Below are 16258 nucleotides of genomic sequence, written 5' to 3'. Positions count from 1 at the left end.
CTGCAGAAACAACAGTCTGCATCAACTCAGAGAATCACAAGCGTGGACCCACCTCATTCACTCCATCCGAGACTGAGAAGGTGAATGCATCAGAATGCTTTTCCGTCTCGCTGGTGTGGACGTATTGGATGCTGTGAGAGGCCAGGTCTGCCTGGCTGAATGAATTAATCTTTGTGCCTAGAACGATAAAATGATAGGGAAAACATACAACAAAAGTGATAAAAAGAAAAAAGAAGAGGGAACCTGAAACAACGTAGAAAGGACATAAATGTGTCTCAACATAGCTCCAATGAACAAGTGGAAGGAACACTTTCACAAGCACTCAGAGTTGGCTTACCTCTGCTCTCACGGAAGCTCACGTGAGTTTTACTGCTGACTTCAATGAAAGCAGAGTTAGGCCAATCCTGAGTGCTCCAGAAAAATCCCACCTGTAAAGTTCTCCAGTCCTAAAGGATGAATTATATGAAGTTGAGTCACATTCTCAGCAGACTGTCTGGGACATGGTCATGCAGAGTATCAGTGGGGAATCAGTCTATGAGAAACAAAGTGAATCCCACAGTTACATTGTCTTTTAGACAACACACAGTAGTATGCCCCATAGAGGTTTTGTTGAACATGGGCAAAAGGTTCTCAGCTTTATTTGGCATACGAAAAGATCCAGGATAAAATTCTGAAAAGTGGAGGAGTTGAAGGAAAAGACTTGCACGTGTGGTGCTATTGTCCAGGAATTACACGGTTTTGGGAGGATATTATTAAAGAGATTCATCTTATGACAAAATGTCAGCTTCCTAAAGATGCCCTGACCTCCTTACTACATGCTCCAGTAAAGGATCTACATTTTAAACAGAATGACAAATCAATTTATTTTTTGTTGTTAGCAGAAAGACTTTGTATTGCACATTATTGAAAAATGTGTCTTCTCCTATGGAATTGTGGTATAGTACAATAAGGACTGTCCTGGTAATTGAAAAGCCGTGTTAGTCTGTATACAGCAAAAATGAGAGTCCTGTAGCACCTTAAAGACTAACAAATTTCTGCGGGCATAAGCTTTTGTGGGCTGCAACCCACTTCGTCAGATGCATGAAGTCATGCATCTTCATGCATTTGATGAAGTGGGTTGCAGCCCACGAAAGCTTATGCCCGCAGAAATTTGTTAGTCTTTAAGGTGCTACAGGACCTACTCGTGTTTATACTTTGTAGTGTATTCAGAAGACGAGGACTCTCCATCCAGCAAGCCAGAATATTTAGCCAGGTTCTTTGAATATTAACCTGATCCTGAAAAAGTAATAAGTAATGCACAATGCCAAAAATTAATGTTTTATTGCAAATTTTCCTTAACAAAAAGTTTCAAAACCAAATAAAAACCCTAAGTTCCATTTTCAAAAGTGACGTAGGCAAGTAGGGCCAGATATTTAAATGTTTAGATGCCTCCTGATGCAGATAGATGCCTCTAGTGGGATTTTCAAAAGCACCCAGGTACCTAATTCCCACTGATTTCAATGGTGCTTTTGAGAAAACACCTTGATAAAAAGGTGATCTGTTTTTCATAACGAATGGCTATCCATTAGTGTTGGGCAAATTTCAAAAGGTTCAGAGGTTTGGTTTAGATAAGCAACATAAAAAGTGGATGATTATCCAAAGCTTATTTGACACTCATTAGTTTAGAAGGCTTGCGAGAACAGACTCTCTTACGAGAGTGCCAGTACTTTTTGCTTAGAGCTGGGGCCAGTTATACCATGAGAACAAGCTCTTTTCACAGGATTCTGTCATATCTACTTCTGACTCCTTCCAGGCTCTGAAGGAGCATGGTGCCAGAACCAGCACACTTAAAATAATGAGAAAAAGTGAATCCACTATTTCAAACTTCAGAAGTATTAGATTCAATGTGTGGTTTGCATTTTAGGCAAAAGCTTAGAGTTGTCTTATTTCCTCCAGACTGCTTACTCCTATTTTCATCCCTTTCTAAAACAAAGCTGTCAGGGGACAGCCTGCCTTCTGACAACATAGCAAAGATTTACAGTCCGTTCGTCTAATGACAGGTTACACTACCAAAAAAAAAATTAGATAAACATAATCTAAGACAGAGGAACATATTGTTTGAAGGTACAGGTTTAGAATAATTCATTACACAGGATTAGAGGACACACAATATACTGGGATAACTGGCCCTGGAAGGCAACCATAAAATTCAAAGATTAAATTTGCAGGGAATTGTTTTGTAAATCTCCCAGAGGGGACAAAAAAGCTACTGGTAGGTCTCCAGAAAACGTTTGTTTTGGCAGTACTTAAATATTAGGTGATTCATGCCAAAAAGTGCGTTAGCAAACTTCAGTGCTCAAAGCAGTCTCCTATAAAACTTCTGCTGACTTATGGCACAGCACACCTTGGATATGTCTTTCTTTCAAACTTTGTGATTAAATTCCCACATCTTAAGCATTACTGAGAAAGGGAAGTTTTCATACCAAAATGTGTACAGAACAGGATACTGAGGTACAAACAAGTAATTTGTCTGCTGGGCATGCCCAGCTACAAGGGATGCTGGTTGTGAATGTTTGAGAAGTTCTGGAATCAGTTCTTAAGCATATGAAATTGAGTCCCCAGATTATATGCAGTATGAATTTCACTTTAGTCACAGAGTGGCCACATGTTATGTGTACTACAGTTGTCTGAAATAGTGGATTACAAGAAAGAGAGATTCACACAAGTTGGTGGCATGAGCTACAGATCAGAGCTGGATTGCTGAGTAAAACCCAGCAGCGTGAGGTTACTACAAGTCCTAAACTCACCAAGCAGTGGAATAAATAATCCTCTGTGTGGGTTCCAGAGAACACCTCATCTCCACTGGCCTTGTTTTTAAGGTCCCTGGGTTAATGGTTGTTTGAGATCTGATTGAGGATACAATTCTAGGCTGACATTTTTCAAGAAACAAACTTTTAAAAAACTTTCAAAGCCCTGAAAACCTGGGCTGTGCGGGGAATGTGACAGAGCAAGAGAGGGCCTTGCTAACCTGGGGACGCATCATGTTCCAGGTGACCCAGCTGCGGCTGTTGGGTGATTCTGTACAGAAGCCCTGCCGGCTCGCTGTCCTGGTCAGTGGCAGAGAGCTGCAGAGTTGTGATCTTCTTCACTGAATTTTCATCCAAGACCAGCCCTTTGTTAGCTGTGATGGAGGGGGGCAGTCTGTCCTCTGAAAGCAGCAGGGGAAAAGAGGTTTGAATTACGATAACACTCAGCTTCCCTTCCTTGGCTTCTCTCAGACTCACACACACTTTTTACCTGAATATTTTGGGCATGATATACATAATGCTTTACCCAAAAGTCACCAGAGCAGATCAGTGGCAGTTACAGCACAAGGGGCCTGATTCAAAACACACTGAAGCCAATGAGCTTCAACAGGCTTTGGAGCAGGCCCTACATGAATACTGAACTATTCTTTTAACAAGCGATTCCTTCCATGCCCCAGTTTCAAAAGGTTTTGAGTTTCCATCAAACAAAAGCCAAATCATCAAGCTTTAAATCTTTAATTCAAAGTTGGTTTGGTTTTTGCTTAGAGATTTATTTAAATTAAGATAGGATGTTAGGGGCTTGGGGAAGGAACTGAATGAAATTATATGGCCTCTGCTACACAGACAGTCAGATGAGACTGAAATCTATGGGTGGGTTTCTGTGCTGTGCCTCTAAGAATCCAGCAGCCTGTGACTATCCTCCCCAATTCCTGCACCAGAGAAATTCTTCCCCTGACAGATCTAGGCCTTCTAAGGTCCCTTTACACCACTCCTTTTATCTGGCATACATGAGCCGCAGCAGGGGTGGGAATCTCTCTGTATTAATCTATAAACTTTCACAGCTCAGAAAACATTGCTTAGATAGCATCTTTTACCTAATACACTAATATAGAATGACTGGTCGACCAGTTTGTTGCCTTCTGCATCGATCACATCGTAGTTAAAAGCAAAACTCCCTCCTGGCTCCCCCTTCTCATGACTATATTCCACTTGTCCTGGAGAAAAAGGGAAAAAGAAGCGGTTTAATATAAGCTGCAGCATCAGCTGCTGCGACCTATTTTGGAATCTGCCTAGCTGGCAGAACACTGGGGTTTCCAGATGTGTGTGTGGTTTTTTCCTCTCCTTCTTTCTCTCCTTTTGAGAGAGAGTTTTTAACACTTGATTATTGAAAATCAATTCTCCCTTCACAGATTTGCCTTCTATTTTTCCTTCTCTCCTCTCCTGGCTCCACATCACAATTATCTCACGTTAGAGATTTTGGCTATTTTAAAAATACAACTTGATGCTAAAATATTAGCTAAAATAGGATTAGCTAAAATATCTTTAGCTTAATGTTGAGAGGCTGTTTGGTATTAAGCATTTAAAGACATGCCTGATCTGCTCACAGCCCAATGAGAACCAGATGGTGTCTGGCATTTTCAAAAGCGATGAAGTGATTTAGGAGCACAAGTCCCAATGAGAGTCAATGGCACATGTGCTCCTAAATCACATGGGCTCTTTTGAAAATCTGTGTTTAACACATGGGTTGCGACACACTGTCCAGGAGCTAATGGACTAGCTGACCTTACAGATCGTGTCCATCTATGTCTACAATTTTATAATAATTCTAGATTGATGGTTTATGCCATGTCTTTTACTAATTACATTGGGATTTACTGGGACTACAAAATACCATGTGACAGCTGCTCATTACATTGGTAACAATCTCACTGTTACCCTGTGCCCTCTTTACCTGTTGTATCTATCTGTGGTTTCTCTCATCTTACATTTAAATTGTGAACTCATCCTTTTGTTGTGTGAGAGTACAATGAGCAGCATAACTGGGCCCGGACTGGCATCCCTCTAGATCAGTGGTTTTCAAACTGGGGTGCACATACCCCTAGGGACGCAAGCTCTCATCAGGGGGTAAGTGAGAAAAATCTGTAATGGCAGGCAATGCATTTTATTTAGTAAAACTTGGCAAGCTAATCATAGGTATATTATGACTGTGTCTCAGATGGGGGTATGAGGTACACTACACTATTTGGAAAGGGGCATGCTGCCTAAAAAGTTTGAAAACCATTGCACTAGATATTACCGCAATACAAATTAAGGAGAGGAGCCAGGCAACAGTCTGTCGGTATCTCTAATTTATGTTCCTGTTTGCTTTAATGAGTTAATTTGCACCTTTCTTGGGAGGTGAAAACAGATTCAAAATAAGCGCCACCTTGGAAAGTCACACTACTCTCACCTCACTGCCCGATCTTTCACACCCCATGACCTCGCCTCTTCTATACACAAACACAAGGTCAATGTGGCCCTAGATGTAGTCAGGCTGATTTTAAAGAAAAAAAGAAAAACAGAGGAGCTTTCAGGAACAGTTCCATGAGTTTTACATTAACCCAGACAATGGAGACACTAGCCTTAAATATCCTGTAACAGGACATGATCCTTAATTACAAGGATCCAGCAAAAACAAAAGGAGAAAGTGTGTGTACTTTAGATGAGAGAGAGTGATTCAGTTCACAGCTCTCATTTAAAGCAGGCTATAAATAGTGCACTCTCTTGCTCTCATTAATGCCAGCAAAATAAGGCTTTTCATTGTATGTTCTATTCCTTTGGGAGGGTGTCTTGGGGTAAAAGATCAGGCAAAAGTCAGTTTTATTTACTGGAACTGAAAGGGTCAAGAAACTTGCTCACCTTTATTTATATCAGCTTGGGTGAAACTTTTGATGGGTCCCTTGACAGAGATCTGGACCAGGTTATCAATTCTAGTCATCTGCAGACGCCCAGTGCTGGGATCTTTCTTCATGACATACCTGACCTTCAGGTCATTGGAATCAATAGCTGTCGCTTTTAAGTGCTGATCTGTGATGCGTGCTACAGAGCCTAGAGAGTAACAGATAGCACATAAACAGCTCCACTCAATCCTTCCAAATCACTTGCCAAATCATTTTGAAAGATGGGATTGAAAGATACTTATAAATAAAGTATTACATTTTCAGAGATTTTGTACTTTGCGGTTTCAAGGAAGCTCCACTTACTTCCCTCCAAGGAAAGCACCGTAGGCCCAATTTTCAAGCAAAAGGATAGGTTGCCTAAAACCTGCTCAGTTTGGCAAGGAAACACATGAACATGACATTTTCTTATTAGGTGCTCATTTGAGTACCCAACTGTCAGTCCTGTTAAGAAGCCCACATTTGGAATTCAGGCTCCTCAAATCTTCACCAACCTGTGGGACTGACATCAGATCTAGAGTACTTGTGAATCTGTGTGTCCTTAAAAGCCTTGTAAAAATACCAGTACAAGATAGCCTTGATAACCTTACCCTCCTTTATCCCAAACTCCTTATTATCCAAAAAATGCTCCTGTCCCAAGTTCAGAAGGGGGCATGATCCTGTTTCAGAAAACAGGAGTTCAGATAAGCATTGCTCAGATAATCAGCTGGTGAGGGATGGGACGTGCCTCAAAGGGAGAGGGCCATCTGGGGGCTGGAGAGTTAGGGTACTTCTGATGCTGCACTTCTGTAGATCATAGAAGCACTGCAGGTAGGGTCTCATTCCTAAGCATCACAGGAAAGGACCTTCAAGTTCTATACTTCTGTGGCTTCGAAGCTTTCACTACCTTCCCAGTGTAAGAGGATGGAGACAGCTGGTATTACACTTTGGGCAACTCAGTACCAGGAAATTTGGAGAGAGTGCAAAGAACAACAACAGATTGACTCACGAGCCAGAGGAGGAAATATTAAAATATGTTAACAGGCCCGATTCTCCTCTCACACCCGTGACTATCAAGGTAAACCTCACTGAATGCCACCACCTGAACTCCAGTATAGGAGTGCTATAAGAAGAGAATGGGGGGGGGAGGGGGGGGGTCCAGTTATACAGAGCTGGGCTATGGCAAAGTGAGGGACGGGAGGGGGAAGGGCACGATAACGATCTACAAATATTTCAAGTGGGACTACCTGGAGGGAGAGGAATTATTTGGGGAGGCTCAGGACAGTATAACTAGGAGAAATGAGTGACATTTTCAGAAAGGTCAATTAAAGCTGAACACCAGAAAAATATTGCCAATGAAGAGCTCTGGCAGGCTCTAGAAGTGTCCCAGGGGACATGGCAGAAGCCCAACATTAAGACATTTAAAGCTAGACTAGATAAAAGCACATAAACTTGCCACTTGAGGTTTGATCGATCGCCCTTGCCTGCATCATTTCTAAATTTTATTATTCCTTTGATGTGTCAAGCGACTTCTGTTGCTCTTCCTTGAAGAACAGCAATTTTAAGGTTTCTTCCTCCCCTCTAGGTGGCCAGGTGCCTGTTTTTTGACCGGAAATCTGGTTGAAAAGGGGACCTGACAATGTCTGGTCGGATCTACTGACTGGATACCAAAAGGCTGGTTACTGTGGATGGGGGAGGCAAGGAGGCACCAGATCATCACCCAGGCCAGCCCCTACTCAGCCGGGGCTACCTCATATGTGTGTCGGGTGGCTGCAGCTCCCAGCCCTGGATCTGCAGGTGAGTGCCTCTCAACCTGGGGGGTGGGGGAGAGCAGCAAGTGATGGGAAGTGGGGAGAAGAGGTGGTGCAGGGGCGTGGCCTCAGCGGAAGAGGCAGTGCAGGGGCGTGGCCTGGTGGAAGGAATGGGGCTTCGGGGGGAGGGGCAGGGCATGGAAGGTTCCGGCACTCTTGCTGGAGTGTCTGGTTTTTAAATATTACAGAGTTGGCAACCCTACTCCCCTCCCTTCTTTCACCAGTCTGTAGGTTTTTAAACCTTTTTGACTTACCAGGACAGAAGCATTGGTTGAGATGTTCAAAGCCAGCTTGGGATTTAAACATACACCCTTCTGATTAAAATCAATAGGGACTGTGTGTCTACACTCCTTCGCTGGCTTTGAAAATCTTGACCATTAGGTTCTATGAAGCTTGTTAGTCTCTCCACTCACACCGTACCAGCTGAAAGCTGCAGGCCCCTGTTCACAGCTAATCTGGGCGGCTCATTCTTTGGCAGCTCCATGGAGAACTCCACCCTCCCAGTCTCAGTGTGCAGTCCATCCGTGAGAGAGAATCTGAACTCATCTGCCTGCATTCTGGAACTGCCCAGCGTGTAAACGATCAGCTGGTCCAGGACATCCTGGTAGGTGAAAGAGGAGCCCTGAGACAGAACACGCCCATTCTCCAGGGGCTCCAAGTAAGACTGTCTCCTGCGGAGGTGACCTAAGAAATAACAGGCACATAAAAGAGCAAAATAGTCACACGGGAGTCTCTTTGATTCTCAGTGTTAATGTAACATGCCAACATCAAAAACACGATGGGCTGGATTCTGTACTGCCCTGCCTCTTGTGCACTCCTTGATACCTGGGAGGCTGGATATTAACCACTACCCACTTTGCACAGGCTTTGTAAATGACTACTGCAGGTGCAGGAGGCTGGAGCATCTGTCCCTTTGATTCCTGACTAGAGTTGGGAGAAATTTTTCAGCCAATAATAAATTGGCCAAAAAATGCATTTTTCAGCGCACCGACGCTATTTACAAATTGGGGTTGAATTTGTGAATCATTGTGGCTGGAAAAAACAAATGAAAAAAAAAAGTTGAAAATGGCAAAGTGAAATATGGCAGAAAATATCCATTCAACTTGACATTCAAAATGTCTTGTTTGACCTGAATGCAACTAATTTGGCTTTTCATCTTGTCGAGAAAAACTGGAAAAAAACCCCAAAATAGTTTTTTGTTAGAAATGAACGGATCTATTTAAATTTATTTTTCAGGTAGCTGGCCATTCTGAACGATCAATTATTCGCAGAGGGCCCTATTCCCAACAACGACAGCTTGATTGAAAGAGATTCAAGATATTGCTTGTGGTTTTCCAATTACTACTAAATCTGGTAAGAATTTAGCTTTGTCCAGCAGATTTAATGGTGAGATAAAATGTCTGCCATAGTTTCAGGTGAATTTGGCATTTCTTTATTTCCTGTTCTAAAGTGTTAAGCAGTGTTTGCTGTGGACAGTTCACTTACACCCTTCAGGTGACTACTTTGCATTGGTGGGTATACCCAGATAAATAGGCCCTTATATTCTTCTTGAGTTGCACTGGTTGAAGTGAGCTAAATTTGGGCGTGGTGAAGAGCAGCACCTGTGTGACACTCTTTCCTCTTTGTCCTGAGCAATGCAGAGGCACTGAGAGCCAGATTTTAAAAGGTATTTAGATGCTTACAGATGCTGATAAGCACCTAGTGGGATTCTCAAAAGCGCCTAGTTGCCTCACTCCCCGGGGAATTTTAAAATGTAGCCCTGAGTCCCTGTACAAGTGTTTCAGTCTTCAACAGAAGTTCCTAGGCTTCCCTGCTGAGCTCTGGCCATTGAGCGCCCTGTCTATTCTGAGAGTGGCAAACCCAATGCAATAATTGTAACAAACAGTTCAAGCTGAAACTCATGGAGTTTTCAGGCCCATCATTAGTTTTCTGTCTGTACAGGGGATGTGACAGACCATAGTTTGTCACATCAGTCTGTAGTACTTCTGGGGGAAAAGCTCATTAACACTATGCCACTTCCATCTAGTCTTTTACACACCCTACTCACACTGGATAAAGCCTGGATCTTCAATGGAGGCAATAGCACCAGCTTTCACCTTGGCCACAGTCCTTTAAAATCTTCCTCTCTTTTTAAAAATAAAGATACATGAACTGGGGAGTCTTTAAAACTCCCATCAAGCACTTAAGAACCAATTCCAAGGCAGGGCTGGTGATTATTCTAGATCAGGTGATCACAGAGTGGCCAGATAGAAAGTGTGAAAAATCGGGATGGGGGTGAGGGGTAATAGGTACCTATATAAGTAAAAGCCCGGAATATCAGGACTGTCCCTATAAAACCTGGACACCTGGCCACTGTAGGTAATCAGCACTATTAAAGCCCTGTCTACACACACAGCCCTGCTGTGTCCAGAGACATTGCTCTTCAGACAACATGGCTGTGCCGGCAGAGTGGATGGGACAAATACTTTAAGAACAGTTGCTGAAAACTGTGCCTGACAGCCTGTCTTATCCTCAGTGAATGGCAGAACCACGTGAATACAAAGAGTTTTGAGGGTTGGCTCTTGGGAAACCTTTCTGGACAGGAGCAAGTTTCACCGAATCTCAGGCTGTCGTTTTCCACAGATTTTAACTGGCAAAGCTCTGATTATGCCCATTAGGGACGGGTGTACACTGGGGGCAGAGTGGGTCTGCACTGGCCCAGCTGGAACTCCAAGACGGATTGTGCCAGAGCAACCTGGTGCGCAGAAGAAATGTGTTTGCTGCATCACCCATTAGACAGGTTCTGCAGAGGCTTCCCTCCAGGACCAGCCAATTCAGCTGGCCAGGGCAGAGGCAAAACGTGCTCTTGACCCTACCTCCTCCCTTCCCGTTTTTAGGTGCTGGAGACTGAACTGTGGGGTACTGAGTGGAGAATAGGGGAACTCTTGTGCCTTTTGCCCACTCGTGCAGGGGACAACTACAATCCACCCCTAGAAACAAAAAACCTGTCATAGTAAGTTATTATAAATAATAACAGCAGGTTTCGGGCTGCTACAAGATACTATGTCATGGCTTCATATTCAGCTCTACACATAAGTTCAGCACCAGAGGAACATGAAGAGGAATGTTTTACAGCTCGAGTGTTTGCTTTGGCGTATAAAGCAAAAGGAGCACATATGCCTCAGCAAAACATAACATAGTTTTATTATTCTTTGACAGGTAATTTTCTCCATAGTGAAAATATATGCCAGTGCTCTGTGCAACACGTGTGCTCTCGGCTGGGGTTGCAAAGGGACTCATTCCAGTGGGATACAGCAATTTAGCTGGCTCCAAAGTGCAAGAAGTCCTAGAGTTTAACGGTGGAGCTATGTGTGCCCCACACTCCACAGCTGTTGTCAAGTTCTTCTGCCCCCTGGATTCAATACATAAAAGGAGGCCGGAAGAGCTGGTAGTGGAAAGGCTGAGGTGGCCTGGGTTAACCTGAATGTCTCCCGTAGGGTCAGATCCGTAGCAGAGCACCAATCTTCACAGTTGAGCCAGTACTGATGGCAACTGGGGGGCATTCTCTCCTAACCCAGTGATGGAGCTGTTGTCAGGTCAGCGGCTGAAGTAGCCCTGCACTCCCTTAGTGCAAACCCCCTGTAGATTAGCCAGCACAAATGCATTTTACATGAACAAATCAGGCCTTTCTCACAGCAAGAGCTATTCCACCTCTGCTCCGTCTTACCATGATCAGGCTTTTTGGTAATGACAAAGACCAGCTGCTCATCTGGAGTGTCCAAGTCCTGCAGGCTTATTGAGGCATTGCTGATCACCACCCCCGAGGTGCTGTGCACTCTGATAGGCGCCAGTGTGATCTTCGGGGGCTCATCATTCTGCCGCTACAGAAACACAAAGACAGAGCAGCTGTCCCAGAAGAAAACTAACTCACAAAAGGGGCAAATTCAATATGAAGATGTAGTAAAGAGGAAATTCCCTTGGATTCAGACCCCTGACATGTTTTACTGCTCACAATTTTAAGAGGGTTTTTTGTTTTGTTTTGTTTTTTTTAACTGTAGTGTTGTAAGTCTCCTGCATGTTGGTCAATGTCCTGGCTGTTCCAAGATGTACGAGGACCAACAAATGCCTTTGCCACAAGCCCTGAGAAAGGGGCGGAGGTGCATAGTTGTGCTGCCCCAGCAGCAGTGCAGGAACTGGTTCGTCATGCAGTCACATCCTGATCCTCCGTTTCCCCCTTGCTCCACTGGAAAGCCTATTGAAGGCCGATTATGTAGCCTAACTGGCAGACCACCAGAGCGTGAATCAGGAGAGCTGGGCTCTACTGCCAGTTCTGCCAGGGGGCTGCTGGGTGACCTTGGGCAAGTCATTTCTCCTCTCTTTGCCTCAGTTTCCCCATATGTAAAATGGGGATAATGAAACTGAACCTCCTTTGTAAACTGCTTTAAGATCTAAATTGGAAAGTGATATAGAAAAGCTGAGTGTTCTTATTATCGATGCAGGCCCTAGGTGCATGTGCCATCTCTGCTAGTACTATTGCTAGTACATATTTCCCTGGTCACACTAGCTCAGCTGCACTGGCTGGTGTTTTGGCAGGTGAAGCCATCCACTGCCTTTCTGCCGCTCAGGGGAGCTGTGGCCTGGTAACTGAGCACCTTACTCTCACTCTTTCCCCCTGTGGGTATTTCAGAGTGGGGCACAATCTGGCCCTAGATCAGCAGTGACAGTAACACTTTAAAAGCCATCCACATTACTGGGCCTTTGTTAACCAGGTGTAGTATTTCTTAGACAGCGCGTACCTGGATGGTGATGTTGACACTGTGGGTCTCCGCCTGGCTGAAGCCATTGCTCACGTAGAAAGTGAAGACATCATTAGTCGGCTCGATGCTTTCATGGACGCTTTGAAAGTAGTAAATACTGTTCTCGAGCACATCATGAATGGAGAATGATGCATCTGAGCCTGCAGAGCCCCCGGGGCCATATTTCCCACCTGCGAATAAAGCACCATCTGTGAAAGGAGTCTCGTTTCACTAAGAAAACTACAGGGGTAAGGAAATGATCCCGAGTTCTGAGACCTATGAGTTTTCCTATTCCTGCAACTGATGGTTAATGTGTCTAGTGACCCACACAGAAAACTTCTTCTTTGGCACCATATAATGTAAAGATATTGGAGTTTTACATACAATGGCTGTCACTAAGCACCAGCTGGCTTCAGTCCTCTTTTATTAGGCTTGCCCTGAATGGTGAGGCATTTACTAATGGACCATCTTTCCCCAGCAGCACCAAGAGCCCAGCTCCGCCTGGCAAAAACAGTTTGGCTGCCATCCATTAAAGGCCTGTTTAATCAGAGGAGATAAATCGTTTTCAAAACATTAACTTATTCCATAGGACACAGTGAATACACATTGCTAGGCAGCCTGCAGGCCCCAGAGAAAGTACGCCTGCGACTGCGGTTATAAACCACTGTACGTTTGTGTTCACGTGCTACACAGAGGTATCTTAGAAACCACCCTTCTTCCCCCTGTACTTAGAATATGAGCTAATTGCGATAACTGTGGGATTACGATGCCCTACTGAACTTCATGTCGCCTTGCTTGAGAGAGTCTAATTTGATCTGGTGGCTACAGTTATCCTGATAGCTTTGCTCATGTCTATACTCTGAGTCATCTACAACCTAATTTGCTAGAAAGAGAAAAAACATCACAGCAGCTGAGTGATTAACAGTTCATCTCAATTCCCAGGTTCTAGTCCTGGGAGCACTGCTTGATTTCAAATTTCCTTCCACAGTTACTGCTTCTATAGGGGAGAGGGTGAAAACAAACACCTTGGCCAGTAAGGTTTCACTGATGAGACAGAAGCAAAGAAAAAAAGACAGGTTCCAGCAATGAAAGCAACAGGGATTTCCTGCTGTCCTAACAGTAACATGGGATTATAAATTAACACAGTCTAGGAGGGATGCTGACAAAACAAGCCCAGTAAGGAAAGGCTCAGAAAGGGGTTTAACAAACAAAAAAAGGTCATTACTCAGATTTTTTACTCTGTCCTCACAAAAGCAAAGCTCTCATTTGATATCACTGGGACCTCTGCCTGCATGAGGACAGAGCAAAAGCCGGGGGCAGATCGTACCCTTAGGGGCCCCAACCAGTGGGGCTGTCTGTATATAGATCTCCCTCTTCATGGTACCATCTCCCACTTTACAAGCACTCTATGCAGCTACAGAATCTTCCCCCTATGCGGGTGGTGGAAGCAGCAGCAGAAGGTTGATGCAGGTAGAGATTTCATTCATTTCTCTGCAGAAAGTTCTACCCTGGGGAACTGAACCTTACATGAGGATCCCAACAGTAAGTGCTCACTGAGGAGTCTCTGATAGCTCAGCTCCAAAGTAACTGCCCTGCCAAGGAGCTGGACCAGAGCCAGAGGGAAGCCAGGGCTGCTGCAGAGGCGTATGACCTGCGTGAGGATGTCCCCATCAGATACCTAAGCTATGTACAGAACTTGAGAGACCCGCAGGGTCTTGTGAGCCAAGCCCACTGGGTTCTTTGGTGGAAGGATCCCCCTTCTTACCTCCCAGATAGAAGAATTCATAGGAAACTCCATGAAGGGGAACCTCACAGTGTTTCCTGCTCCCTATGTCATGTTTGCCACACAGTGGCATGATCTGGCCCTATACACATAAGGAGTCACTGAAATGTAGCCACTCCAAGACACAGGGAAGCAGCAATCCAGCACCCTGAACAAACAGTGTAGGGGGGAAAGGAAATTACAGGCAAAGGACACTGGGACCAGCCACTCCCGGTACGAGCATCTACATCAGTGGTTCCCAACCTGTGGCCTGGGGGCCAAAAGTGGCCCGCTGCTCCCCTCCCACTGGCTGCAGAAGGGAGCTGCTGCCTAAGGACCCAGGCAGAGTGCGTTGCCGTGGGGCTACGAGACCAGTGCAGGCTCCTTGCTGCAGCCAAGGGGACAGGAGATCAGCTCCCCCCTCCCCCTGGCGGCAGCAGGCAGCAGGGCAAAGCACTCCGCCTGGGTCCCTAGGTGCTGCGATCCCCTGCTGGAGCCAGAGGGAGGGGACCACTAATCTTCTGTCCCCCTGGCTGCAGAAGGGAGCAACTGCCCAGGGACCAAGATGGAGTGCACAGGGATACAGGACATGTGCAGTTTCCCTGCTGCAGCCAGGGGGACGGGAGATCAGCAAACTCGCTGTAGTCCTTCTGTCTGGCTGCAGTGGGGTGAGGGAGGAGGCTGCTGGAGGAGACTGGTGGCCCTTCAGGGTTGTAAATTTTATATCTGTGGCCCTCAAGCCAAAAAGATTGGGAACCACTGATCTACATGATTTAGGAGCACAAGTCCCATGAGGAATGTTGATGGATAATATGTCAACAGATATAGGATCTCTTTATAAACCTTAGGTCCTACAGCAAAGTAACAGAAATAATACCAGCCATCTTCTTTGCAGCTTAGCTAGTTTCTAAACTCCAGTGCAACATTTATTAGTTGGATTCAGGGAAGGACTCTATGAATAACAAGAACAGCCCAAGTTACAAAATATAAAAAATTAAACAAGGTCTTTGTAAAGGATGTAAACGCCCTTGCTGGAACAACTTCTAATTTTTGAGGGTTAGAAGGACGCTTTCCCTGGGGAAAAGTTATTTCACAATTGCCTACTGCAGGGTTTCTCTGACGCAGATTGTGTTGGCCCTTGTCAGAGACAGGAGCATGGACTGCCCCATGTCTGGCAACTCCTGTGTTCCCATTTCCTGACCAAATAAAAGGAAAAACAGGGGTCGATACGGTTTACCTGTCCTCGTGTTTTCGATGTACCCGTATTTTGGTAGTGTGATTATTGTAACTATTAGGTCATCTTTGGCTGTGTCGTAGTCAGTGGCTAGGAGATGGTGAGCTGACAGTGGGACCCTCCCTCCCTCATCAACCTGAAACACACAAGGTGAAAGAAACAGAACAAATGTGCTTCAGAAACAAAAATAAGTTCAATAACCATTGCCAAATGGCCTTTATAATCAGTTTAAGGAGGATTTTTTCACAGGAGTGCTTTAAACTACCCCTTTCAGCTGTTTCTGCATGAGTTCTCTAGCTCGCTATTACTACAGCTTACCACTGGAGTTTGCAGATGGTCATGAGTCTCAATTCTTTCCCCGGCCTTGTACATTCAACAAATGTTCCTGGCCCTCCCTACCCATGGGATATAAAAATCAAATGTAATGCTGGCGCCAGGGTGAGCGAGGGCCATTCGTACCCCAGCAGCAGCCTGCAATGCCACTGAACTAATGTCAATGCAATGGGAGTTGTCTGAGCAGTGGAGTGTGCCCTGCAGCGTCAAAGTAATCTGTTGGCAGGCATGGTGGGTTGTGTTTTGTTGAGTGGGAAGCTTTTGGTGGTGAGGGAGAGGGAGTGGAAAGCCGGGAAGGGAGGAAGAACACATCAAAAGGTTCAGATAAGTACTCTGAAATGTTGCATGTTGAGCCAAACTTCCAGATGTTTTTAGGTTCTTCCATCATTAGTCTTTTATGTGTCACCAGGTGATATAAGGAACCAGATCCTCAAATAGTGAAAAGCAGCATATCTCCACTGCCATCAGTGGAGGTACACCAATTTACACAAGTAAAGAATCTGACCCATGGTGTTCAATGGAAATGACTAGATGAGGTTCAGGGGCATGAGGGTACTGTTAACTTCCCCCGGCCACCGAACAGTTTATTAACCCTTTGCATATGCAAGATGGCATATGTGACACAATGCTTTCTTGCAGCTA

At 44.9% G+C, this 16258-nt stretch overlaps 1 protein-coding gene across 5 annotated transcripts in view; it reads right to left on the bottom strand.

The window, feature by feature from the left end:
* Positions 1-16258, bottom strand: part of FRAS1 (Fraser extracellular matrix complex subunit 1) — a 295321-nt gene that overhangs the window by 43822 nt on the left and 235241 nt on the right. For 4 of the 5 annotated variants that reach the window (XM_067557075.1, XM_067557076.1, XM_067557077.1 and 1 more), the window contains exons 42-49: positions 15287-15419; positions 12288-12478; positions 11219-11372; positions 7933-8196; positions 5685-5873; positions 3881-4000; positions 3008-3187; positions 53-177 (exon numbers count right to left, since the gene is read on the bottom strand). In XM_067557075.1, the coding sequence (XP_067413176.1) occupies positions 53-177; positions 3008-3187; positions 3881-4000; positions 5685-5873; positions 7933-8196; positions 11219-11372; positions 12288-12478; positions 15287-15419 (1356 nt within the window). Of the gene's footprint in view, positions 1-52; positions 178-3007; positions 3188-3880; positions 4001-5684; positions 5874-7932; positions 8197-11218; positions 11373-12287; positions 12479-15286; positions 15420-16258 lie in introns of those variants that run through there. The other variant, XM_067557079.1, reaches the window with a different exon arrangement.

The sequence above is a fragment of the Emydura macquarii genome, unplaced genomic scaffold, assembly GCF_026122565.2.
Source record: "Emydura macquarii macquarii isolate MOO-44397 ecotype Brisbane River unplaced genomic scaffold, CSIRO-AGI_Emac_v2 contig_1790, whole genome shotgun sequence".
In the NCBI taxonomy this organism is placed as follows: Eukaryota; Metazoa; Chordata; order Testudines; family Chelidae; genus Emydura; species Emydura macquarii.
This window is presented reverse-complemented; position numbering and strand designations above follow the sequence as displayed.